Genomic DNA, 27,219 nt, shown 5'->3' with positions numbered 1-27,219 from the left:
TCTATGCAGGGAGCTGTTTCTAAACAGAAAAGTACTTTAAAAACTGTCCAAAAATGGAATAAAAATCAATTTAAAAATACGAAGTGCAAAGCCAAGACTAAAGACCTCGAGATACAGTAGTTAAAGAATTAGAGAGAAATGTGTATGGTGCTTCTTCCTCATTGCTGCATTTTGCCCTTCAGCACTTGCTGTTACCTAACCTCAGAGACAGCTGGTCTTGGTGCTTCAGTGCTTGGGAGAACTACAGGGTGGGGAAACCTGAAATATATCCAATTCGTTGAGTTGACACCAAAATGAAGAGTTTGAATGTGTATATCAGCATGTCAGTCTGCTGTTAATTCTCTCCTACAGATCTGCATTTTGGTTTGGTTTTGTGGGGATTTTTTCCCCTAAAAATCAGCAGAATAGTAAATGATAAGTGATCATCAACAAAGGCATAGAGATGCCCTTTTCCTCTTTCGCTGAAATTTTGCCAGTGGGCGTAATAAGATGTAAAAATGAATAAAATAGCTGGTTAAGGTACTTCGTTGAGAGGAGCAAGTCCAGGGGCAGTTGACCAGCTGGCAAACAGAAAATACCTATGGCTGTCTTTTCTGGAAATACAGGAAGAAAGATAAGATGCAGGGGATGTGGATTAATTAGACCATAAACTTTAACTTATCTGGGAACTATCATCAATAGCTCATACGATGCAGGTCACCATTCCATCCCTAATGGTTTCCACCTGATAGAGCCCTCCCTGACAGCCACAGCTGGACTCCAGCTTGTTTGCTGGGATGACTCCTTTCCCCAGAGAGCTTAGGAAATGATTTGCAGTGTTGGACAGTGGGTGTGCCTTCCCCAGGGTGTGTGCCTTCACGTGCATGTGCTTGCGATTTTCCTCTGAAGACAGGAATGTAGAACGTGGTGACTTTTATTCTGGACAAACCTCTCAATCTTTTGCCTTGAAAGAAAGGGCTCTCAGAAGAGATGAAAAACTCCTTCAGAATCCTTCCTAAAAAAGAAAAGTCACTCAGGAGCTGGGTGACTGAATGACTGATCTGGGTATGGGGCAAAGCACAGGAGATGCTGTTTGATTTGGGACATTTCTAGAAGCAATAATTATTTCAGAAGCTTCACTGGAATAATACCACAGTGCTATGGGGCTGAAATAGTAATTTAAAATCCACTGGTTTCAAAAGGAAACAGAAAATTGCTTATTCGGTTGTAAGAAAGGTTCCTTGCTCTCTTACCTTAATGACAAATATTTGATATAGATACTGAAATTTTTCTTTGTGTAATCTGACTCAATTATACAATAATAACGGCATTATATTTGTAAAAAAGGCACATATCTGTAATAAAGAATGTATTATGCTATATAATAAGTTCATTATATATTATCAGTAATATTTTTATGCCATTTTCTAATTATCAGAAATATCAGAGAAAAAAACTATTTTTTCAAGAACTGCCCCCCAAAAGCCATGCTACTTATATCTGTTTACACTTTTTTGAAAATCAAAACCACCTTCTCTGAAATATCATTCAACTTCATATAGTTTGTGGTATAGCATTTGTAAGAAAAAAAAAAGGGGGGGCAAAAAGAAAATAAATAATAATAATAAATGCTGCTGAGCACGTTGCTCGATGGCAACATAAGTCACGGAAAAATTAGTTAAAATTGTGTGATGCTAATTATTGCTGTAATTTAAAATTACACAGTGAGTTGGATAAATGTATTACTCAAAATTGCATTCTGTGACTGATGAAACACCATTTGAACTGTGAAAAATCAAAATTGTTTTATGACAACTAGTGCAATTGGAAAATACAATGTCAAGATAGTAAATATTTCTACTCATCAATTACTCCACCTGTAACTAAATGCCTAATACACAGTTGAGGAAATTCTGGAAACTTGGATCATTCATACTGTTCTAATACAAGATAAATTTTCAGTCCGATAAGAACTTTACTTGAACACTAGATGGCAGCAAATATTTAGAAATTACTCTGGATTTTTTTGACTATAATGTTATTGAAGTTGGGGGAAGAAGGAAAGTACAGTATTAGATTTCAGTACCATATCTGAAACCCAACCGTATTTCATAATTGCTTTTTTCCTTCAGTTTTGCTTTTAATTTATTAAAGTAATTAATTAGACTAGAATAGAATCGCAGTAGAATCAGATACTTGAACAAATGAGGCAAAGAAAAAGCGAAGTGTGTTTTGTTTTGTTTTTTGTCAGACTTCACAGTCCTCAGTAACAAGAATATTATGTTTTCATGATTGTGAAAGTCGTTGTTGAAAATGCTACTAATGGACTATGTTGTTAAGCTATTTCAAGTTCTGGACAGAAAGATATTTGAGTCATGCAAAGAAACCAAATGCTTCAAATAACCTGTGTACAAATCAAGTAATAGTAACCTGTGGGCTGTATTCCATGTTCTCCCTGTAGTAGTCTGTGAGTGAGTAGTCTGTAGTACTTCAGTGCATTATGTGGCTGTATGCTTTGAAAAGCAATACAATGGGACTTCCCCCAACCTCTTTAGACTTTTGAACAACAAAATATCATTTGAAAAATGTGTTAAGTAAAGCCTAGGGTTACTCCATGGTATTAGACTTCGATATTAACAAGCATTTACTAGATTTAAGTTTACTTAAGGCAGATAAGGCTTTCATTGCTATTTTTTACCAGATATTTATATTATTTGAAAAAGAATGTCAGTATTGTTATTAAGGTCTAGGTACCTCAGTCTGAACATGCATATGTATTCAGTTCTATAGAGTCTTTTTATTATTATTTCTGCCAAGTCACGTGGAAGATTTGTATGAAATCCAAACACCAATAAAACAAAAATAGCTTTAAAAATGCAGTAATGGATCACAAAACTTTGGTAAGAGGGATTTTGCTTGTTTTAACAACCAACAACAATCAAAAAAGGTTTGTTCATGGGACATGCAGGAAATATTAAATTCTTCTGGTAAAATCAGGATTACTGGAATTAAGCGGTAAAATTCTTCTCATGGATGTAACTAGTAAAAATGCAGCTGAAGTTATCAAATAAAAATGTGTGTGTGGTCAACAATTTGGTGATAAAAGTATTGAATTTTCAGGAAAAAAAAAGTAATTTAGTATTAAAAATGGGTTTGGTGTACCCGATTTGGCCTTGAAATAGAAATTAACATGTTTATATATATATATGTGAATATTATCTGTTCAATTTTGTTATATTTTGATATATCAAAAATGTAGCAGGTACTTGTATGTTTGACTTGCAGCTACAAAATGAGAAAACTATTTGTAAAGACTGTGTATAATGGGATTTCCAAGTACGAGGAAGAAAAATCCTAAAGATTCTTAGTATCATTTTGTTTAGGACCTGATGGTGCTTTCATATTGGCATGATGAAATTAATCTTTTAAATGTAGAGTCTTTTCAAGTTCTTTAAATTACCTTGACCATATCCACTACGGAATAATTTTGGTTTGATTGTCTTTTTATTTTGATAACAAGCTTGCTCAATGATGTCTTTTCATTGTAAAAATCATAAATGGTGTAGGAAAGATTTATAGTCACTGTATCTATAGTATTCTGTCAAAGCAATCCATGTTATTACATGGTCACAAGATAAAGATGCATAAATTGGTCAAATAATTGTTTTAGGATTATTTCAAAATTATGTAAATTGGAAATATCCCAACACTTTCTTTAATCTTGTGCTAATAGTCTGAATTCCATGTGTTTTCAGCCAAGTAGTTATGTACAGCTGTAACATATATACTTAATTTTGTCTCTTCTCCTATTTCCAGATTGCTCTTGGCACAGTAACTAATGTGGAAGAAGCAGTAAAGTGGATAAGTTACACTTATCTTTATGTACGGATGAGAGCAAATCCATTAGTATATGGCATCAGTCACAAAGCTTATCAGGTATAAAATGCATTTTAAAAAAATCTGTAACCTGTTCTGAGTCTCTAATCCTTCCCTGATGTGAGGATAAATATTTGCTATTTCTACTTAACCTGACATCAGCAATTCTTTTAAAGTGCTTAGAAAAAGGAAGATATTTTCTATAGCAGAGTGTTTTTAACGCTGAATTATGAGGCCCCTTCTGTTCACATAAAAATACATTTTAACTGGTCAAGTTATGCTCCAAAGGACACCATTCATTCTTATCACACAGTTACTATAACTTAGGCTGTTTTCAATGTTTCAGTTTTGTAGACTAGATAGAAATTATAAAAGAAAGCATTTTTGAGTTGCTTGAATTTCTGCTCACCCCGTCAGCTTTTGTTTTAGAATGTGTCCTGGTATAATAATTTATAAAGTATAAAATAAAATTTTTTGTTGGGTGAAATTTTCTTTCATATGATTTATTAATTATTAGGGTTTTTTATTAACTTGTTTGGAAATTTTTTTTTTTGCATATTTACAAGTGTTCCATGCTGTGATATGAATCAGAGCACATTTACATATGGGGGTTTTTCAAGTTTTTTCCATTATCTGTAATTTTTAGGAAGATTAATAGTTTACAGATTATCTAAATATTATTATATTTTTCTTTGTACAGCTGTTTATAAGCATTTAGTGTTAACATGGTTAGACATGGTTAATTGAGCCTAATGCAGGTCAAACTCACAACTGTATGGTAACTGCAGTTTATTTCACATCAAGGATCCGTTTTGTGACTTCGTAATTTATTTTGACATTGTGAGCAGCAGTTTGTTAGGTCATGGTGACATGTAGAGGTGTATGTTAGCAGTTTTTTGATATTTTTTGTCTATGATAGTAGAAACTACAGTGGAAATAGGTGTGCTATTCCTTAAAGAAGCTTCTGCAGACACCTTTAGACCTCTGGTCATCTCAAATTTCTTTTCTATAAAAAGCCATATAGTACATTACCATATGTTAATATAATAGTATATAACACAGACTACAAAGTAATAGATAAATGAGAATCAAAAATTGATTTGCTAGTGAGAAGCATGTTGTTGTCCCACTAATATAAATTCTATTTTTTGTTTCACTATCAAATTCTAAATTTAAAAAATGTAACCGTAGTGATAATAAGTGATAAAAAGGCAATAAAACACTAACAGAAATATCTTTTATAAATTTTTAAAATAATGAACAGCAGTTTCTCCCCTTCCCCCTACTCTAGTGTTTCTGTTTAGCTGCTGAGAAAATGAGGATTGCCAGCGCTTGCTATATTCTTCCACTAACCTCTTTTTAGTCCTTTTTACTCAAAAATTCATTTTTTTGAGTTAAGGCAGTAACAAATTGTATCAATGTGAGGTGTTACCCATTCATGTAGGAGTAAAACCAGTGCAAATCCCCTTGTATAAATGAATTAGATTAACCAGTTTTAAACATCAAACCTTATGTGTTTAGAGAGAGAGTATATGGATGCTCTCATGCCAGATGCAGGTATAACCAAAGCTTTGGTCAGTTAGACCAGTCTGGGTATAGGTATCCAATTTTCATAACTGGTGTCTTAGTGTATTTTAGGACTGTTGCAGTACACCAATTTCTATCTCTGTTTTCACTGACAGTCAGTGTTACCCATTCAGAATCCCGATACCCCTCATGGATCACACTTCCTAGCTGTTTGATGAGACTGAGATCATGCAAACTCATTCCCCATTCCCTTTCCACTGGTCCTCCCCACATCCAGTAATTACGCTTTATACCACACAATAGGGTGCACATCTTTGGTTCCCCACATGTTGTCTCCAGGATCTTTCTGGGCTACACCCAGGAGCAGGCTACTGCAGATCCGCTGCTTTGATTTGTGATTTTTTAAGTTTTTAAGTTGTTTGCCAGAAATGCCAAAAATGCCTTTTACTGATTTATGAAAATGCCTCTTACTGATTCATGAAAATGGCCGAAATTAATGATAAGCAGCAAGAGGAAAAAAAGAGTGGAAGGAAAAAGTGGAGCAAATGCAAATGTTGTATTAGTGAAGCCAGTAGTATGAATTACAAGCATTTTATCATACTTCTGGGGTTCCATTGAAAAGGTGCCTGGATTAAATAAACTTCTTTGTCTACATCTTTTTGGTTCAATTCTTTGCTGTTCCCACCGTTAAGCAGAGCTTTTTGTCATTATAAAACTTATGTTTAGATAAAAAAATTAGAGGAGCTTGTGCCCAACATTTCTCTCCATAAGTTAGAGGAAAACTGTGGATAATAATGTACTTTATAATGAATAGTAATGTACTTTATCATGCATTCTTAAATTTCCATATGCACACTCCAGACCTGCTCAATTTCTTACTGTGGACATGCCAAGGCTCATTTTAAAGAGACTGGCTTAAAGCTGTTCTAGGCTGGATCCTTTATTCTGAGGTTTTCTAATTATGCAAGTTCAACAAGAAGGGTGCTAACCATGGATTGTCTAAACTCAAATATTGTGTCACAGCTTTTTCAAGTTGGTGACCTTTCCTTTAAAGTTAAAAATTTGTAAAAAATATTAGTGTGCTGTTGGAGCTTCAGCTTTTAGGCAAAAGACTGGCAGGTACTTTGGACTAGCAAAGGAGTAGGGAGTAATTTTGATTTTTTTTTTTTTCTTTTTCCCCATTATAGTTTTAAGAAATGTTGAACATCTGGCATCTAGATCACTTTTTTTTTACCAACTCTGCTCTGAAATCTGACCTCAATGCATGTCTTACTATTGAGAAAAGAACTCTAGACCTTTGCCATCTTAGCTTTTGACTTGAAACTAAGGCAAGCCATAACTAAGGAGAAACAGCTTCAGGGTAACTGGCAAACATGGAATATTAGGAACTAGTCTCGCAGCTGCTTTGTGGAGATGACTATGTTTTTCTGCAGCTTCACTGACTGTGAGATGATGTACTTCTGAACAAAGGTGAAACTGAACCTGGCCCAGGGAAAGCCAGACCAAACCAAGGCACAGCAATTCTTAAAGCCTGCTCCTTTTTGCTGTCTTGGCCATGTTTCTCTGTTTCAAATTTACCCAGAGGACTGGTATGACTTATAGGAAATCTGAAGTATACACAAGCCCTGAAATAAGCATACTGCCTTGGACTAGAATGGTGTTTTAGTCTTTAAAGCTAATTATTGCTTGTCTAATTAGAGCCTTATCTCAGGTGCACGTATACCAGAAGGTTAACATAACTATGAATTCCTTTTCACTCATCCCTGTCAGTGTGGGCATCCCAGGTGCCTGATGTGGAAACACACAATTATACAGCAGTCCTACTCAGATGGGAGTTTTGCCCAGCCATTTATGTACTAATAAGATAATGTCATTATTAGTAGGACAGAATGTCCAAGTTCCTGAACTTTGATATGAATGAGTGGTGTTGGGCACAGGAAGCTCCTTGGTGTGCCTTTAATATGAATGTTACTGTACATCTGTAACTCACTAATTAGAATATCCCAATTAACATACCAAAGGCTTCTGGGGATGTTAAAGTTTTTTGGGTTTTTTTTGCTAGGAAATATTTAAGCCATGCAATTTGAAGCTTAATCTATTATCAAAGTAATTAAAGCCAGCCTCATGTCAGCTACACAGGAAGGTATATCTTCAACAATTTTCATAAACAGAAAGTGCCGAAAGATGACATGGTTTTTTGAAGTGATACGGTAATGATAGTGATAATTAATGAAGAATATGTTATCATTAAAACATCTTTCAAAATTTTCAATGCAAATTTGCTTCATAATCATACTACTATTTCATAAATTGTATTGGTGTCCATTGTAATGATAGTCCCCAATAATTGTAAAAGAAATTTTATTCTGATTATTTTGTCCTGTACATTTAGGTTTTGGTCAGTAATGTCAATATAACTGTTATTAGTGAGATCTCAAGAAAATTATTACTTAATAACTGTACTTTCATTTTATCAGATTTTTGACTTCGTGTGACCGGATTACCTCAAGGAAATTTTATATTTAATACTTCTTTTTTGCAAATAAATATGTGTGTTTCATGTCTAGATGGATCCAGGTCTAGAAAAGCACAGAGAACAATTGGTTATTGAAGTTGGCAGAAAATTGGACAAAGCCCGCATGATTCGCTTTGAAGAACGGACTGGCTTTTTTTCTTCAACAGATTTAGGCAGAACTGCCAGCCACTACTATATTAAATACAATACTATAGAGGTAAAAGATGATGTCCTGTTTCTGGAGGATTTTTTCATTTTTATTTTAACATATGCCTAAAATAGTTGTATTTTATAATATTATTGTATAATAGTTGATATTACAGAATATGTAGCTGATTTGTTTGCTGTATTTTCAAATCATATTTACTGAAATGGGGGAGAGGAAATAGGAAAAAGAAAGAAACTAAATATCAAGCAATACTGAAAATTTAGTTTCTGTGAGAGGTGAGATTTTAAATTTCTATAGTTTTTTTGACTTCTTGTAGAAGAATTATAAGAAGCATTTTGATACTCATGTTGTGTGCAACCACTTGTACATGATAGCACATTGTACTGTAGTGTCTGATAACAGATGACCTTTTCTGGGAGAAAGTCCTATCATGTTGACAACCTTGAACAACTTCTGGCACTGTAATCAGATTGTTTTGTAAATATGTATAAAATTTTGTAGTATTGGAAACTTGATTTAATGTATACATTCATCTTAAAACATTTTCTTTCTCAGCAAATAAGTGTTTTTCTTGAATGAAAGCTAAACACTCGGCATTAATAATTTTTAACTGTATACTGTCACTGTGTATAATTAGTTTCACATATTTATTCTGTCAGATATGTCCTAGACTTTTTTTTTTAAGTGGCCCCATTGCATGTCTCCTGATTTTGGGGTGGACAAGGCACTGGGAGGGACTATTTTTCTGAAACTGCTGAAAAATCATTATGGAATTTGTTCCTGTTTAAATTGCATGACCCCTGTCTTCCAATAACTTGCATTTTAGCCTTATACACCTTTTAAGCTCTTTGCTAGGGTTTCTTCATTCCCTGCTATATGTGTATTTTTATTTTCAGTGACAAATCAATTCTTTTTATTTTTAATAGACTTTCAATGAATTGTTCGATGCTCATAAAACCGAAGGTGATATTCTTGCTATAGTATCAAAAGCTGAAGAGTTTGAACAGATAAAGGTAAAGTTAAAGAATGTCTTGAAGCTAGCCACTTCTGTAATACTTACTCCATTTTCTACAAATATTGTCTACAGACACAAGTTCTGTTAAATGCTAAGCACCATTTTAAAATGTTTTCTAAGTAAACGTAATATGCTCTCACTCAAATTTGTACGTAGTTCAGCTTGAACTGTAGTGCACGTTTAATAACTAGTTATGGATCTTGGAGTAATTCTTTTAACTACTTTTCAGAACTTTTCAGCTCTTCAATTATTAACAGGTGAAGCTAGGTGTCCATTTGAATAGTGTGCCTAAGGATGAGTTAGTTTCTCTGAAGTTTAAGGCATTATTGGATGTCTCCCTGAACAGTTTGCTTTATCAGGAACGAGGCAGGAGTCACTGAAGTGAACTCTTGATATATTTTCTGCAGGGAACAATATTAGATTGGCAGAACAATAAATTCTCATAAATTCAAATCTGAAATCTAGAAAGTTGTCATAACAGATTTTACGTGGTCTAGAAGATTACTGTTCTATTGTACTCAGTTCAATTCCAGCCTCCCTTTTACCTCCCGTGCGGGTAGGACACAAAGCAATACATTCCAAGCTAGCATGAGGTTGTTTGCCCATGCTTCCATCTCACAGAGGTATGAGCCAGACTCCACAGGGTTTGTTAGCTTGGGCTCATTGCCATTTTACCACAATTATACAACTTGCAGATCAGAGCTGGCTCTCATTCACCTGGCTCTGCGAGCTGGCAGTGTGAATCCCTCACCATCTACATATTTACATATTTGCACACATTGTCTGGGTATTACCGTCTCTTTATCTAATGGAGAAATTCTATTTTGCTGTAATCTCTTCTATTATAGAAGATAATAAGCAGTGAGGTTTCACAGTCATACATGGAACGTTTTCCAAGCTAGAAGGGTTTTTTTTTTTTATGATAGTGATAATGCTTGACTGGGTCTAAATTTAGCGTAATTTAATATTTAAAAGGAAAGCATATGGAAAATATCATATGATATGTTTCTGTATTTGTAATAAAGTTAGTAGTGATGCTTCTTGACTAAAACACATTTTTTCTAGTTTACTTTCTCAGATTTATATGGTATGGTATCAGTGCACTGTCATTTCCAGATTTTTGTGATTCATTTCCTGTGCAGCTCTGAATGTTAAAATAAGTAGCTGGTGTTCACAGGAATAACTCAGGATTTGCCCCTCTGTGTGATAGAAATTGTGACTTTTGATAAATTAATAATGTTTCCATAATGCCTGTAAAAATTGTGAATTTTGAGATATGTAACTCACCAGCAGCTGAAATACAGATCTGGATAAGACCTATACTGTGCTGTGCAAGAGCAGAAGAAAATTATAAAAAATGCTGTTGTAAGCAGAGCATAATATTCCCCTGAAAGTGGAGTCATTTATGATGGTTCTGTACTTCATGTTTTTCTTTCCTGTGGGACTAGACACTAGAAAGTTGGGGATTTTAACCAAATTGTCTCAGGGTCTTTTGTATGTCAGTTAGTCAGGTCCAAATGAAAATTACTTTCAGATGGTTCCCTGCAGGGACCAAACATTTACCCTCTTTAAATAAGTTTTACACTAACAGACTATCAGTAAGTCAAAGAATATGTAGATTTATGCTAGTCTTGTCATGTAAGGGTCATCAGTTAGAATGTGAAATGTTATGCATTATTCAAACCATAGATATTAATATTTCTTTACTCATATTAAGACTTAATCTTATTAACAGTGAAAATTTTAATATGATGAATCATAGTACTTCACAGTTTTGAGTTTAAAAATGTATTATACCACATGCAAACAGTGTAACTATAATGAGTACATTTAATGTTAATTCAAGATTGCCTTAATCCAGATGGACAGAAGTTTTACTCTGGTCAAATAAAAAATAAAATCTCATCAGATGAAGGATGGCAAGGTCACAAGATTCAATTTTTGTGGCATATCAAATTTTTGTATGTCAATGGAAACCTTAATAGATGGTGATGAATAACAAAATGTAATTGTGTCCCTATTAAGATACTTTCAATTATGGTCTGTTAGCTACATTGTGGAAGATGTGGGTTTACTGCTTTTTTTCTTTTTTTTTTTTTTTCTTCTTAAAACTAGAGACTCCATTTAAAAGTAATATAACTATATTATAAGGAAAATTTGATTTCAGAGTAAAAATTTTTATCAAATTGCTTCAGCCTCTTCATAATGTATAATTGTGTTGTAGGTAAGAGAAGAAGAAATAGAAGAGCTAGATACCTTACTAAATGATTTCTGTGAACTTCCTGCGCCAGGAGGTGTGGAAAACAATTATGGAAAAATTAATATCCTCCTTCAAACATACATTAGCAGAGGGGAGATGGACAGCTTCTCCCTTATTTCAGATTCTGCATATGTTGCACAGGTAAAAATAGTATTTTCTACGTATTTGTTGCTGACTTCTGCTGTTTAAATTCTCCCAAATATTTACAATTATACATGTAGGCCCAAATTTGCATCTTTTTTGTACATTTTTGTGCAAGTTTCTTTGAAAATCAGAGCCTTGTGTTTGTACATGATGTGAGCTATAACCCTTGAGTAGAAAAGTTTTGCAAAAGGCTACCTTGGGAGACTATGGCAGTTTTTGTTAATTATAAATGTCCTTTTTTGTTTGTAGTACCCATATAATCTTATTCTATTTAATTCCTTTGACTGTGATTGCACAGAAATTATATTCTCTACATTTCAGGGTTTTCTTCTAAATATGAAAAACTGTTGTAATCTATTTTTATGCTTTGTGTGTTTTTATACTTCATTCTGCAAAACATATTTTGTGTTTGATTCACATATCTTGGTTTACTTGCAAAAGATGTGCTATTGTAATTCTATTGCTAGATGTAATCTAGGAAAAAATGTGTAGATTTACATTCCAGTCTATGTATTTGTTTGTTGGCTTCATTTGACTCCTAAAGGGTTGATTGCTACACAGCATATTTAGCTACCATGCATAGGCAGGGACAGAGGGGGACATGACACACAGATCTGTTTAGACAACAGTGACCTCAAAAAATGGTACCTTTTAGTCCATCTCACTCTCACTCTTCTTTTATATATTTAATAATCACCAGAGATGTTGTATGGAATCAATCTTACAAAGCTGCTTTGGAAAGAGTTGTTCTAAAAGTTGCATTTAGTTGGTGCTAAAGATGAGATTTAAATATTCAAAATTATACATAATCTTCAGCAACATTTTCTTAGTAGCATAACCTTTTTCAGAAATGTTTGCATTTTCTAGCACATATGACTATAAATGAGAAAATTCTGAATTGATTGTGCACATCATAAAAATTGTGGCACTTGCACAACAAAATCATTTTCAGTAGGATCATTTTAATCTTTGCTTTCAAGGCAATTGCTTTTATTTGTCTGTCTCATTTATAGCACGTTTAGTGAGGCAACATGGTCTTCTTCTCAGATCTTCATAAACTGTACTGTGGAACCAGTGCTATAAAGTGTGATTTTTTATTTTTACTTTGATAGTGAGTATTAAGAAAATTTTTTATCCTTTCTAAGTAAGAGGAATGTGCTTCTTTAGTAACATATGCTTCCTATCACAACCAAATAATTTTCTATTTTTTATTCCTGTTGGCATAGCAGAGCCAGTAGGGAATGATTATATTCTATTCAATGAATCAAGAACATAATTCCTAATCCAGACACAGTACTGGTAGGGGAAAAAAAAATTTTAAAAAAGCATAGCTTCATAATACAGCTTGAAAAGTTTTTGAAAGGAATACCATAACTTAGGTTTTCAAGATATGACTGACCTCATTCAAACTTATGTTAATAATTATTTTTCCAAGTCCAAAGCATATTTCTACAGTTTAGTTATACACTATTCTCAGAATACAGTAAAATGTTTTTAAACATTCACCACTCTTAAGCTTCTGTGCAAATGTTGTGAAATTCAGTGTGAAATGGGATGCTATTACAGAAGCATAAACTGCAAAAAAACAAAAGTCTAATTTCGATATAAAGTGAATTTGCAGGTGTCTGTTATATGGGTGGTACATTAAGTGAATTTGCTTCAGACGTGATTGATACACAATAAATTTAGAAGTCCATAATGTTAGCATAACTGTGATCAAAGTTCTATGGCAGACCTGACACTACCATTTTAATTGGTTGCACATGTTTCTTTTCATAATTTCAGAATGCAGCCATGAGGTAATTCTGCCACTAGACAGTGATGGAAAAAATAGTTTTAAAAAATTTTGAAATAAATTTGAAAAGAAGAATCTATTGTTACGGTTTGTCAAAGATGAGTCTATGGGATCATTTTCATTTTACAAAGGATATTGAGAGAATTACAACAGTTTGCTGTTTTTTTTCCTTTTCACTTTCCAGAATGCAGCTCGTATTGTTCGAGCTCTTTTTGAGATTGCCCTGAGGAAACGTTGGCCTGCCATGACATATCGGCTACTGAACCTCAGCAAAGTCATTGACAAGCGGCTGTGGGGCTGGGTGAGCCCTCTCAGGCAGTTCTCAGTCTTACCACCGTCCGTCCTCTCCAAGCTGGAGGAGAAGAATCTCACCATAGACAAGATGAAGGACATGAGAAAAGATGAAATAGGTGAGAAACCACAAGGCTGGTTTGTCAGGATCAGCTGGTGAGACCCCAACAGTGTAAAAATCCTTGTTCCCCTAGCCCGGCAGCCAAAGAAGAGGTCTGGAAAACGTGAAGTTGAGTTTTCAAGGTTGTTTATTTCTCTTTATCTATAGTATTTTCTTTCTGACCTGCTGAGGCCCGCCTAGTACAGAAGGCATGGCAGTCTGGCTGGCGTCTCAGCGGTGTTTACCTTTTATACCAAAAGCTACATCTCGTCTGTTTATAACAAAGAACCAATATCTAACATCTATGTTGGACAGTGTGTCCCTATCCTAAACCAATAGGAAAGTGTCACCATCACAGCAAGACATGGAGGACAAGAAGAAGGAAGAAAAGGCTAGATTCGCCCAGATTCCTCCATCTTGTACCTCTGAATTACATTGTAAAAAACCCTAAAATTCTACTTTTCCACCCTGTGTCAATTCACCTATTACACTACTCAAACCCTTTTGGCTTGTAATTCCTCATATAGAGTTGGCAGCCTTTCCCACGGGCTAAAATTGAAACCACAGGTGTTTTTGACTTCTTGCCAAGGTTCCCAAGCCCCCTGCCAGGGTCTCGAGACATCCAGGGCAGCCAGAGGGATGTCCTGGACTCCGACAGGCTGATCTGCTTAAACTATTTGGAAACAACGGCAAGTAAGAACTAAATCTGAGCCATGCATGAATATTCCCACTCTGGTCTGGAAGCCGTGTAGCCACATACCACACATTAATATGGTTTGTCCATGGAATGGAAATTTTTTTCCAGTCTCCCCAGCTTGTAAAATGGCACAGCTCTGATAAGGCCAGCCCATGTCCTGGTAGTCACAGAACACAGATGGAAGGGAGATGTCTACTGATAGGTATTTACATATATATGTGTATATATACATATTTATGTTGACCTGTGTGCTTCCCTTTCTGCCCACCTTACGTAACACACTACTATAAAAGGCATCTGTTTACTTTTGCCATTTGGCACAATGTGGCCTTATTTCTTTAACTATTAACATGAAAAAGAATAAAACCAGATTATTACATCCAGGTATGCTATCAGTAAATGGCCTTCTTCTGAAAGACTGCATTAATTTTCATTGAATGTGGAGAATTCATTGTCACTGGTGTCACTGCAACAAAACCTTAATGGAATTTTTTAAAGGATTTGACAGTCCAATAATGAGAAAATCCACAAGCCTACTGATAGACATAATGACAATTTCCAGTAAGTCTGTATAAACTGTTGTGCATAAACTGCCCACCAGCTGGTTGAAGTTGAAAAAAACATCACTTGTAATGTATTTCTTTTTCCTTAGTGTATTTTGTTTGGACCTCATTTGCACCTGCTACTACCAACCTATTGATAAGCAAACTGCCATTTTCTGAAAAAAATCTAATTTTAGAATAAAAATACCATTCATACTCACTGCTTAGAAGCTGTCACATCTAACTCAATATTTCTTTCATTTGCAGGCATACTACATTCCTAGCTTGGAAAACTGTGTTATGTGTCTAATCTAGGCTGGAAAAAGTTAAATAATTATGTAAAAGTTTGCAGAATTAGAGGCTTTATTTAATAAGTTAAATAATAAATTAGAGGCTCATTTAATAAGTTAAACCAAAAGACTATGACAAAATTCTAGGTGCTTACTTTAACTGTATTTTGATATAGTAATACTAAATGTATTAAAACCATTGCATTTTATTTGAAGTGCTAGCATTATAATTTTTTATTCAGAAGTGTTATAGCACTTCTTAATTCACCTCTGTTAAATTTTGTGTATTTGTGATGCCTTTTAGTGCTTAGTGTTCTTTTCCATTTATTGTATAACCCGTTTTTTTCTTTTGTAGCTGTTGTTTGGTTTTGTGGAGCTGTTTTTAGTTCGGGGGTTTTTTGGGGGTTTGTTTTGTTTTGTTTGGGTTTGTTTTTTTTTTTTTTTAATTATTCTTTCTCCCCATACCCTGACTTGAGAAGCAGGAAATTTTATGTAAAAATACAAAAAACAGTTTTGCTTCCTTCAGTGTATTGGCACCAGTATTAACAAGATGGAAATGTATCTATATATACCTGCAATTTGTCTGGTTCTGGTTTATACTGACTTAGTTTGAAAGTAGATGAGACATGGGATTTGACTGTAAAATAGGTCACTGCTGACCATGCATGATGATATTTCATGTTCTTCAGCCTTATAAATATCAGACAAAGTTGATCTGTGTATCTCTGTGAAGTAGTTGCTTGGCACACTTCCTCGTGTCTGGCCTCTCTTTCTGAGGCGTGTGAAGGAAGCCACCGTATTTTTATTTCAAATTCCAAGCGTGTTGAAATGAGGAAAGGCACAACTTCCAGGTACTGCCTTGTTTTCTTACCCCACAGGGCTAGTTTCAGTCTTAGTGTTTGTTGCTTTTTAAATGTTATGGAGAACTTGGAGATAGAGTAACAAAGACAGGAGCTAGCTGGCTAACTCAGCCCATGGCTTAGGGGGAGATTAAAGCATCAGATGGGTGGAGAGCACATTGTGTGCACAGATCCTGGATTCCAGGGTACCATGAATTGATCAACACCAATCTATGAGCTATTGCAGTGTAACCATGGAGTTTCCAGAAAGCCAGGAAATCACTGTGTTAGCTGAGATAAGCAGTCCCTTTTTTTTCAGAATGCAGATGACAAACATTTTAGAATAAGCAAATTCTTTTTTTTTTTTTTAAGACATGCATTTTTTCTTAGTCAGCCTTTGTTCAGAGGGTTTTAATATTTCTTAAATGCCACTGATGGTTTCTCATAATATGACTATTAAAAAGAAAAAAAGAGAGGTTAGGGGGTGAGAGTTTTATCATATTTTGTAGAAGTTGGGAGAGGAACCTTATTATCCCCTAGCACATAACTGTAAAAGAACCTCAGTGTTGTAATGTGCAAACACAGTTCACCTCACATATTTAGATAAAGAGAGTGATTTTTACCATGAAAAGTATACTTGCCTACATAGGTTTTTTTGAGTCATATCTTTGAATATTTGTCATCAGCCTTTATTTAATATGATTTCTGAGGTTCTACCTCTAATTGTAAAAGCTAGTCTCTGTGCAAGTATGCTGTAACACTGCACATATCATCCAAGTGTACCAACATATGGGGTTTGGTTTTTAATAACCCACTTGTTGGAGGTGCAATTGTTTTACCAACTCCAAATTAAACTGATTAAATATGTATTAAAACTTTTGATTAGGGGTTTGATTCTTAAGCAAGGTCACCATTCATTACTTCAAAGTATAATCTATCTGCCAATTTGTTAAATAAGAAAATCTGAAAAGAAAATCAGTATAAATTTTTAAAAGTAGCAGTTTCAAGATGCTATGCTTATAAATGTCTTGTAATTGCAGGAAAAGTTTGTATCACCTCACTTTGCACATAATGCAAATAATATGACTTATTTTTTTTAATTCTTTTTATGTTTTTTTAAATGGGTAAGTATGCACAGAACCACATAACAGTACCAGAATATATCAGTAGCAATTGGTAAGATAGATTTTAACAGGGAGTATTTATTACCATCACAATTAAAATCTAAAATATGCTCCATGTAATACATTAACAATTTCAGTGAAAATGTAGTCAATAAGCCATATTTTCCTAAATAAGCAAGAAGGTGGAATAGTTTTGGTAAAAAAATAAATTACTGCTACATACTTTGTTTTATATTCAAAGAGAAGAGCAAGGGAAGATAGATTTTAGCTGTAAAATACAAGTAGGACATTTTTCTAAATGAATAGAATCACTTTATTTCCCTAGTAGCCATGATTACAATAGAAAATAAAAAAAACTTTGCAACATTTAATTTTTCCTTTGTCTCATTTACACGCTGGTATATTCTCACAGATCAGAGCTGCTGTGAGATGTTTACTTACGTGCGTTTTTAACCTGTTAAGTACCTTTGTTCATTTTTATGAAAAGCATTCTGTCTGCTTTGAACCACTACACAGAAATTATAAAAGTTTGAATTAAGTAAAAAGTTTGTATTTGTGCTCTGAAAAAAAATATATGGCTTGGTAAGAGCCTGGTCTAAAAGTAAGTGAAGGAGAGGGAATTAGCTTGACATAATATTTTCAGTGTGAATTCTTAATAGTTATTTTAACCCCTTAGTTATGGCCAACGAGGGGGTTAATACTGATTTTTCAAGGCTCTAAATTGCTAATTCAAGTTAAGTATTACAAAATATTCAGACATGCCAGGTCAAGAGAGTCAGACATTTACGTACCCAGGAGCAAAACAAGCAAGCAATAATACTTCTCTCTAAAAGCCTATTTGAAAGTCAGAGTTGTATGCTTTCTCCTGGAAATGCAAATTTGTTACACCTGATGTTTTCTTGGCAGGTCATATGCTGCATCATGTGAAAATTGGGTTAAAGGTAAAACAGTGTGTCCATCAAATACCCTCCATCATAATGGAAGCAACGATCCAGCCAATCACCCGCACTGTGCTCCGAGTTCGGCTGAACATCGCTCCTGACTTCACGTGGAATGACCAGGTAAAAACGGAGGGAGGAGGAGGCAAGAGGAGAAGCATTAGTTTAGCTTCAGTAAAAAGCTTCAGATGATCACTGGAAGTCCATGGCTGTTTGGATTTTTTTAAAAACCACATTTATTTTAACTAAGAAGCAAATTTGATAATAGGAATGGGATGATTTTTATCACTTTTGTTCAAGAAAGCAGGCAAAGATCATATTTTCATTTCTGTTAAGAAAAAAAAATCTTAAATCTTAAAATGTTCTGTAAGATTGGACTGTTTATAATACATTGAGGCAAATGCTTAATACTGAATATTTACAGTAGTCACACACAGATTAGAGTTATGTTCCCAGAAAGGAGAAGCAAGAGAAAGGGAGATATGAATGGCTCTCTGAACCATGAATGAATGTCAAACACAGAAAAGCTTTGAAATGCAGTTTATGTATGCCAGGTTCTCCTGTACCTCCTGGCTTGACAATATCAGTGCTTTTTTCTGCTGGGACTTGGCTGAACAAAAAAAAACTTGAGAGATGTTTGGAATTATATTCATCTGTATTTTATAGTGCAAATTTATATGAAAGGAGTTGTACCAGTTTCACATTTAGCTATACACACATCTTTTGGTTCAGAATCTGTTCATTAGAAATACATTTAAGATAAATCTAAATGAAACATAAATGTCCACATGGGGGCATTGTATTGTTGCTGTTACTTCTGAAACTTTCTACAGGGAAAAAAGATACCTCCATGGGCAAACATAATTTTCTTCTTTTATACTTATGAGATTTATGCTTAAAATAAATTATTTTGAAATGTGGATATTAAGTATCTGTTCTTTTATTAAAAATAATTTTAAAATCCCTTAGATTACAATTTTTAACATAATCATAATTAAATGAGAGCTTTATTCCACTAATATTTAAATTGCTTTCAAATTTATTTTCCCTGATGAAAGGTGTTTTAATTTCTTGTGGAAGTTTCATTGAGTTATCTTATAAATCAAAACACAGAGTTTGAGCAAAGTATAGAAAGTTTGATTTTGCTTGCCATCTAGATTTACTGAAGAAATATTTGTATGTATTCCTAATATGAATTATAATATGAATTTTTTTGCCTTATTTATGTGCGTAATAAAGCATTACTTTTTAGGGCTGAAACAAGTTTTTATTGTTCAGTTCATCCAGTTTACCTGTAATCTGCTAAAGACAAAAAAATTACTGTTCTTCATATTAAACTTCATTGTAATACCAAGTAATTTCTCAATCCATGATTAAGTTTTTCTAAAAAACACAGGTTCTATATCTTTACAGGTTGAAAAGGGATTTTGCTTCTGAACTTATAAATTTAGAGCAAAGTTTCTTTATAGTCCTTAGTCTATTTTCTGCCATGACACCTTTATACAGTTTTTCTAATGATTGCTTTGGAAACATTATGATTGTTTTATCAATTAAGTTTATGGAGATGTTTTTATGTGAATTTGTTTATTGGTAATCGCAAAAACTTGGAAAATATTTTTTTTTATTTCTGTCATGTGGTGTTGATTTTCCTGTTTCTTCAGTAAATGAAGCTTCTGTCATAGTAAATAACTAAAGCTGTTAAATTTTAATAGTCTCTGAAAATGAATAGCTGTCTCAAATTCAAGCATAGACACTCTGAAACTGCTTCTCTATCATCACATTATTTTAACAAGCTTCTCAGAGAATGGTTATAGAAACTTACCCAGTATACCTGTATTTGGTACAAAAGCGAATTGCTAAATATTCCCATCTAAGGAATTGCAGTAATCAAATAAAACCTGTTATGAAAACTTTAAATACCATACTTATCTGAAATACCCTGCTTGGCTAACATTTCATGGTTTTGAGATTGTTCCTTTACCTGGATAATTAATTCTATAATGATCTTATCACAAACTTTGCGCTTGATATTCCGAGAGGTGTTTTTGTGAGATATGACATCAACTTGATCTTTAGTTTCCAGTACAGGGAACCCTTACGGTCAGTAAAAGCATGTGAGCCAAATCCCAGATTTCTATTGTTAGAAGCAAAGGTCTATAAACATACCCAGACAGAGCAATTAAGCCTTAATGTATCCAGGAGGAGTCCAGCAGAAATGCAGAATAATGCAAATAGTATTAATTAGCTGAGTCATATATCAGACGTAGTTTTAGGGTGATGGTTGCCCAAAATGCAGATATGTGCCAGTTCTTAAGAGCTCCCCAGAGTCCTTGAGAATCATTACTGGAGAAGATGTTGCGTTTCCTATTCCTAGACTGTCCTGCTTACCCCATGCAGTTTTTTCATGGGACTTTCCAAAATTAGGTTGCTATTACAGTTAATAATAAAATGTCTGAGCTTTGAACTTAATTGCCTTCCTTAGTTCTTCTTATCTCCCTTAAATGCTTGTAAACCCAGATGAAATAATAGTCTCACTGTCACTTTTCAAGATGTCACCTGCATGTGATTTCAGTTTCACTGCTTCAGTTCCAAATGAAGCTGCAAGTGAAATTCAAATGTAATAAAAATCAATGACTGTCCATCTATTTTGTCTATTGTGTAACTGTGACTGCACACAGAAAAGAAAGAAAAGCACCTTAGTTTTATTCTTTGTTCATAGTTTTGTCTTCACAAACTAGTACAGACTGTTTTCTGACACAGACACAGTAATGAATTATGCTGAAAATAATGTGTACCGTGTGACTCAATACCAGATTCCTGGAGCATTAAAATTGCCATTAGAAGCAATTATGCACTTTGCCTTTTTTTCTATTATCTTTAGGAAAAATTCCAACTTTTTTTTCATCTCCTGGTTTTGCAACTTATCACAGTCCTCATCAGAAACACCAGAAATCTGCATTCATTTAGTAGTATGTCTTCCATAGTCTTTTACCATGCATTTTACTTATTTTCTGAGATATTTAAGTTAAATTCTTGTACATTGGCAAAGGTTATTTATTCTGACAAAGAAACAAAAAAAATCATCATTTAGCATCATACTTAGCTATGATTTCTGGCACTGCTGGCATTGCAAAGTAAGGTACAGAACAAAGCAAATGAAAGTCTAAGTTTAAAAAGACATGTTGCCAGATGGCTGGGAAATCATCAAGTGACGGCTCTATTTATGTTCTTCTCACTTCACCTGTAACAATGGCTACATCTACAGCCTTCTGCATGCACTTGCTGTATCTTTCTAGAGAGGGGGTGAGAGAAGAGAGCAATATCACAATTCAGTGTCCAGTTTTTTCCTGACAGAGTGTTTGTGACTGAAAAATGAGCAGACAGCTGCAAATGACAATCTTCTATACAGAACCTAAAGGCAAAAGTACAGGGAGGAATAAAGAGAACATGTTCTTTCCTAGGAGCCTAGAGGGAACCCTTGGGATTATGTGAATTTATAAACAGCTGAGGCACTACCTTCAGTTGCATTTGTATCATGTCCATTTATATTATATGTACCTTAAGCAAACCTTAATTGAAGCATAATATTTAAGCAGACTCCTCTAATTAAAAATGTTATTTTTCTTTACCTCTGATTTCTGTACTTCTGTATTCCTTTATGAGCTTATGTCATTCAGAAATAAATCCACTATTTCTACCTAGAGAATCTTGTTAGAGCTAAAACAAAGCTATCTTTTCTACTCGTGAAGGTACATGGCAGTGTTGGAGAGCCCTGGTGGATTTGGGTAGAAGACCCTACTAATGATCACATTTATCATTCAGAGTACTTCATCATTCAAAAGAAACAGGTAATGGACTTCATTCAGAATCTCACAGCAAGACAAAAACAAAGTTAGTGAGATGTGGATTTGTCAGGTCAAACAGTATTTTAGCCTAAGCAGATTTTCAAATCAGCAGTACAGCTTTCAACTTCAGATGTACCTGATCAGCTTGGACTTCCACAACAATGTTTTCTAAGCTGAATTTCTAGCTCAAATGTCCCTTTTTCTCTTCCTCCTTTGCTGGGACAGTTTTTTTCAGGCAATACAGAAAGACTGTAATGGTTTTGTCTGTTAAAGAACAAGATGGAGAGCCAGCCTTATTTTTTTATCTTTGGAAGACTATGGAAAAAAATTCATTCCAGGCAGTAAAATATTTTAAAAGATGTAAATATTTGCACACATACTTTATTTTTTTGTGTTAGCAATGCTTATGGAAGAGAGGCAAACTATGGTTTTTCAAATTACTGATTTTTCTGTGCAGTAATTATTTTCTACATGTTTGCACTAGGTCATTACTAAAGAGCCTCAGCTGCTGGTGTTCACAATCCCAATTTTTGAACCTCTTCCTTCTCAATATTACATTCGAGCTGTGTCGGATAGATGGTTAGGTGCAGAGGCTGTATGTATCATAAATTTTCAACATTTGATTCTTCCAGAGAGACATCCACCCCACACAGGTAACTTCAAATTTGATAATTTTGCTTTAATTGATATTGCTCATATTGAGGGTTTTTTTTTTTTATGGTAGTGCAATAAGTCTCTTACTTCTGCTTCATTGGAGAAAAAATTCTGGAATTTCACTTTGTTATATTTCTTCTCCAGCTTTCTAAGCTTTTCAATTCCTGAACAAAATGCAGGAATTTTGGTTTCATCTCAGTATAATACCAGCCTTTTAGATACTCTCTATAAACCATAAGAAAACTGAACTTGTCATATAAAACTAAGCAAATATCTGTGTTACGGTATGTCTTAACTTAATGCTTGCAAGCATTAAATTTCTTCTGGACTGGCTAAAAATAATCTTAGACTGTCTAATAAATGGCATTCAGCAAACAACAAACAATTAAATTTTTTAAAATATGAAACATTTTTCTGGTTTTGCTGAGATATGTTTATCATAGCAAGTACTGCCACAGCACTGAACATCACATTTCGTCTCATCAAGTTGTGGCCCTCCCCTCCCCCTTCCTTTTTTAACACTTGGCACAGAAGCATATGTTTGTGTTTTGCTTCTTTTTTTCTGGATACATAAATTGCTTTATACATTCATTGGGCATGATGTCATTGCAAAACCTTTCCTCTGTAATTACATTTGGCTCATCTAGCAGTTTGCTGAGTGCCTTCAGAAATGCACAGTTCTCATACGGTGTTGTCCTTTGGCGTGCATAAATTCACATGTGTTTGTGAAGTGTTTAGCTATTGTTATACTGTACCTATGCTGTCTGGAAAAGCATGTGTAACCTTTTTATCTAATTGACTGATCACTGACTACTATTCAGAAGAAACAGAAAGATATTTACACATCACCAGTTATGGAGACTCCAGGATTTATGGTAATTGATTTCAATTCCCATCTGGTTCCCACTCAACAACGAAGTACATAGAGGCTTTGCTAGGCAAAAAAACTCTTCTTTCGCCTCAACAGAGCGCAAGAAATCACTGTTTCAGTGGGAATGATAAAACAGCCATAAGGTATCAGTGAAAAGCATGTGAAGAATATTAGGCATCATTGCATCAGTAGATTTTATGACTCCCATATCATACCTTAATGTGAAGCACCCTGAAAAGACAAGGAGACCTCCAGCCACAAAAAAAAAACAAACCCAAACTTCAAAGCAAGCATCTGCATAGCAGAATCACTGCAGTCTCCTTAATTTGGTAGGATTCCAAATCCAATCTGGTTATATATATCATCTTCCAAATTCCACAATCTCTAATTCTTTGGATAGCAGATGCCTTCAAGATATATTGAGAATCATATATTGAAAAGCTGTTTGTTTATTTATTAAGATTATGTCTTTAATTATACATTTAAAGGATAAGATGCAAAATATAGCTGTACTCATCTGATTTGTATTACTCCATCAACTTGGAAACTCCAAAGAATCCTTCCTTCTTAAATAGATTTTTTTTTCCCTTGAACTTGAAATACTCCACATTCTATTATCATAAGAAGCTGGACATACATATGGTCTAATCCAGTGAGTTTAGAATTTACTGCAAGTGGGTAAAAGGAAAGCAGGTATAAAAAGATTAATATGCAAATAGCTGGTTCACAGCTATCAGAGTACTTTAAAAATTACTTGCAGAAATATTTCAGAGCCATAAAACAACTTTTCATTTTTCTTCATCAAAGTGAACAATTACCCAAATGTGTACTCTCTGTAATATGAGATACTAAGTAAAACATTTTTCAATGTAAACTGTTCTTCACTAAATTACTGGTTAATATATTTGTCTTCATAACAGGTTTTGTCATGTCATGGCATCTCTTGTCATACACTTACGATTATTTTCTGGTTTTAGAGCTTCTGGATCTTCAGCCTTTGCCTATCACAGCCTTGGGACATCCTGAATACGAAGTCTTGTACAAATTCACACACTTCAACCCTATTCAGACACAGATATTCCATACCCTCTATCACACAGACTGCAATGTTCTTCTTGGAGCTCCTACAGGTTCTGGAAAAACGGTTGCAGCTGAATTAGCCATCTTTAGAGTTTTTAACAAGTATCCCACATCAAAGGTTAGTAGAATAGGTTTACTAGAATCATTTTGTTATGAGCATTTTTTCAATAATAAAAAAGTCTAGAAGAAAACCTTGGGGAACTGAATTTTACTTTCTCCAATTTATATTTGTGTGGATACATATGGTAGTGCATTATGTACATTATGCTTTTATTTTAACTATTTATTTTAATCAGTTGACAGCTAGAGTTAAATCTACAAAAATGACATGCAGGCATGCTGGATTTCCTTTTCTTCCATACTTAACAGCATTTCCTGCTTTAATCTCCTTCTACTAGCAGTGGTACTGTTTTATAGCTGTTAGTTCCCTTCCATGTGAATACAACTAGCCCAGTCTCTGTATTATTTAAACAAATAAGTTGCAGTTACTACAAGCCAATTTTTTGTTCCACCTTCCACCTCTGTTTTAAATTGCCTAAAAGCTGAACAACTCACCTTTTGGAGTTTTGTTTTCAAGGTGAATAGATATCTGCTTCTCAACTTAGCCATATTATCTTAATTAACCACATTTAACTCTAAAGTCTTTCAAAAATCTTTGTATCTGACTGGGAGATTTTAAAAAAGTATAACCTTTCTATTAACAGAAATTCTGTACATAAATTACTTAGTCATCTTTGAATTTAAATATCTTCATGTAATTTCTTAGTTCAAGTGAGGTAAACAAGTCACTCATACACTATCAACTAATCTGTGAGACATAAAAAATAGCCAGCTCTCAAAGGAATGTATATTTTAGGTTTTAATAAAGGTGAAAGCCTGACTATGTATTTCAAAGAATGTATGTGAACTCTTCGTGTAGCAGTTTCTTCATGTTCAAGAGCTTTAGAATTTTTAACCATAAATCTATAAGTAAATTTGTTTTGTACATGTAAGCATATTCCCCTCTGCACTGCAGGCTTCTTTGGGAAAAATATTGTGACATTTTGCTTAAGATAATAAGCTTTTTTATTTAATTGATAATGTTTTAATAATTTAATGACCTATCTAAAAATCGGGTAAGATATTGCTTGCTAGAAATTAAGATTATTCTGCTCCAGAATGTTAATGTGCAGATTTTATAGTCATGGCAAAAAAAAAAAAAAAAAAAAAAAATTGTTTACATAAGTGGGTGTTGATTCTAAAAGGTATGGTAAATACTTCAGTTACAGAAAATTATTCATTATCTGAATATTCTTAATTGCTCAGGAAAAAAAGATATTCTTTTCAGGCATTATGTCTGTTTTAAATATAATCCTGTTGTAGGTCATTTTAGAAATTTAGAACTTACTTATTTTATAGGTTATGAGTATGTTCAAATCTCACAAATGCCATGTGTTGTAGGTACATTTTAAAAAAGTTGTCTTATTTTACTTTTAGTTTTGTGCCTTTTCTTTTGCAGGCAGTGTATATTGCACCCTTAAAAGCACTCGTCCGTGAGAGGATTGAGGACTGGAAAGTTAGGATTGAAGAAAAGCTTGGTAAAAAGTATGTTTCTCCTTACCTAAGCAGAGAAATGAGAAACAAGAGCAGCTCATCAAGTATGAGAAAAATCTTTAAATACTTAGGAGTATTTCAAAAAGGGTTTTGGTTTTATACTGTTCTTCAAATTTCTAGTACTTGAATAGTTCTATGAACAGTCACTGATAGATCAAAACTGAGATCAAAAGTGATAGATCAAAATCAAAACTAATAAAGGGATACACTTTAATACCCAGCTATTTTTGTTCTCCTTCCTTGTCAGTTCAAAAAATACAAAGCTCAGATTTCACTCCACAATATCCTTGGAAATTGAAAATGTAAGTCAAACTAAGCTCTCGTTAGAAACCTCTGATGTAAGGAACATACAGGACTTGCATGAACTGTATAATAGTAGTCACACTATGTCCTTCATATATAAATTAATATAATTTAATTCATTGGTAACAATTTCTTGCTGATCTTCCCAGATGCTGGAGTTCAGCCATTACTTTATGATCTATCAGGTATATCAGTCATGTTGATGCTTTCCAAAATTATAGTGTCCTGAATTAAAATTTTTATGCATAGGATGCATTATTTAGGGCCTTCACCTTCTCCAAATATAGTCTTTTTCCTAAGTTAGTCTCAAAGCACACAAGAGAAAGAGATGCTGCTCTGTGTCCATTAAATTATCAGTAATATTCCTGTTGTTATCACATAAATGAGATAAAATAATTTATGGTACTATTGCTTTTTTTGAAATTTACAATTACTTGTGACTCTAATCTTTAACAGAATATCCACATTACTTTGAGGAATTTTTGTTTGATGCTCAGCAGGATTTAGAATGTGTCATTGAAATGTCTAAAACCCATTATAATGGATCCATCTAAAATGATGAGTCATTGCAAACGCCGCAAACAATTGGAAAAAATCTGCTAATCTTCTTCAAAAAGTAATCTGAGGCTAATCTCTGCACCAGTCTTGATGGACCTTCACCAACAAATGCAATACACACTGCAGTTTAGCCTCATTATTCAAACCAGAGATCTATGCAGAACAGCAGGCAGCAACTTGGTAGCATCCATGACAGCTTTCATCCTGTCTGTGA

The 27,219-nt window shown here is 34.0% G+C and overlaps 1 protein-coding gene across 2 annotated transcripts in view; it reads left to right on the top strand.

Annotated features, from left to right (window-relative positions):
• The window catches only part of ASCC3 (activating signal cointegrator 1 complex subunit 3), a 250,692-nt gene that overhangs the window by 153,845 nt on the left and 69,628 nt on the right, over positions 1–27,219 (top strand). For both annotated transcript variants that reach the window (XM_072926725.1, XM_002196594.7), the window contains exons 17-26: positions 3,796–3,915; positions 7,950–8,114; positions 8,993–9,079; positions 11,306–11,482; positions 13,465–13,690; positions 18,070–18,224; positions 21,851–21,949; positions 22,431–22,599; positions 24,449–24,669; positions 26,050–26,135. In XM_072926725.1, coding sequence (XP_072782826.1) covers positions 3,796–3,915; positions 7,950–8,114; positions 8,993–9,079; positions 11,306–11,482; positions 13,465–13,690; positions 18,070–18,224; positions 21,851–21,949; positions 22,431–22,599; positions 24,449–24,669; positions 26,050–26,135 — 1,505 coding nt within the window. The remainder of the gene's footprint in view (positions 1–3,795; positions 3,916–7,949; positions 8,115–8,992; positions 9,080–11,305; positions 11,483–13,464; positions 13,691–18,069; positions 18,225–21,850; positions 21,950–22,430; positions 22,600–24,448; positions 24,670–26,049; positions 26,136–27,219) is intronic.

This window comes from Taeniopygia guttata, chromosome 3, assembly GCF_048771995.1.
Source record: "Taeniopygia guttata chromosome 3, bTaeGut7.mat, whole genome shotgun sequence".
Classification (NCBI taxonomy): Eukaryota; Metazoa; Chordata; class Aves; order Passeriformes; family Estrildidae; genus Taeniopygia; species Taeniopygia guttata.
The sequence above is the reverse complement of the archived record's forward strand: the minus strand, read 5'-3'. Positions and strand labels throughout refer to the sequence as shown.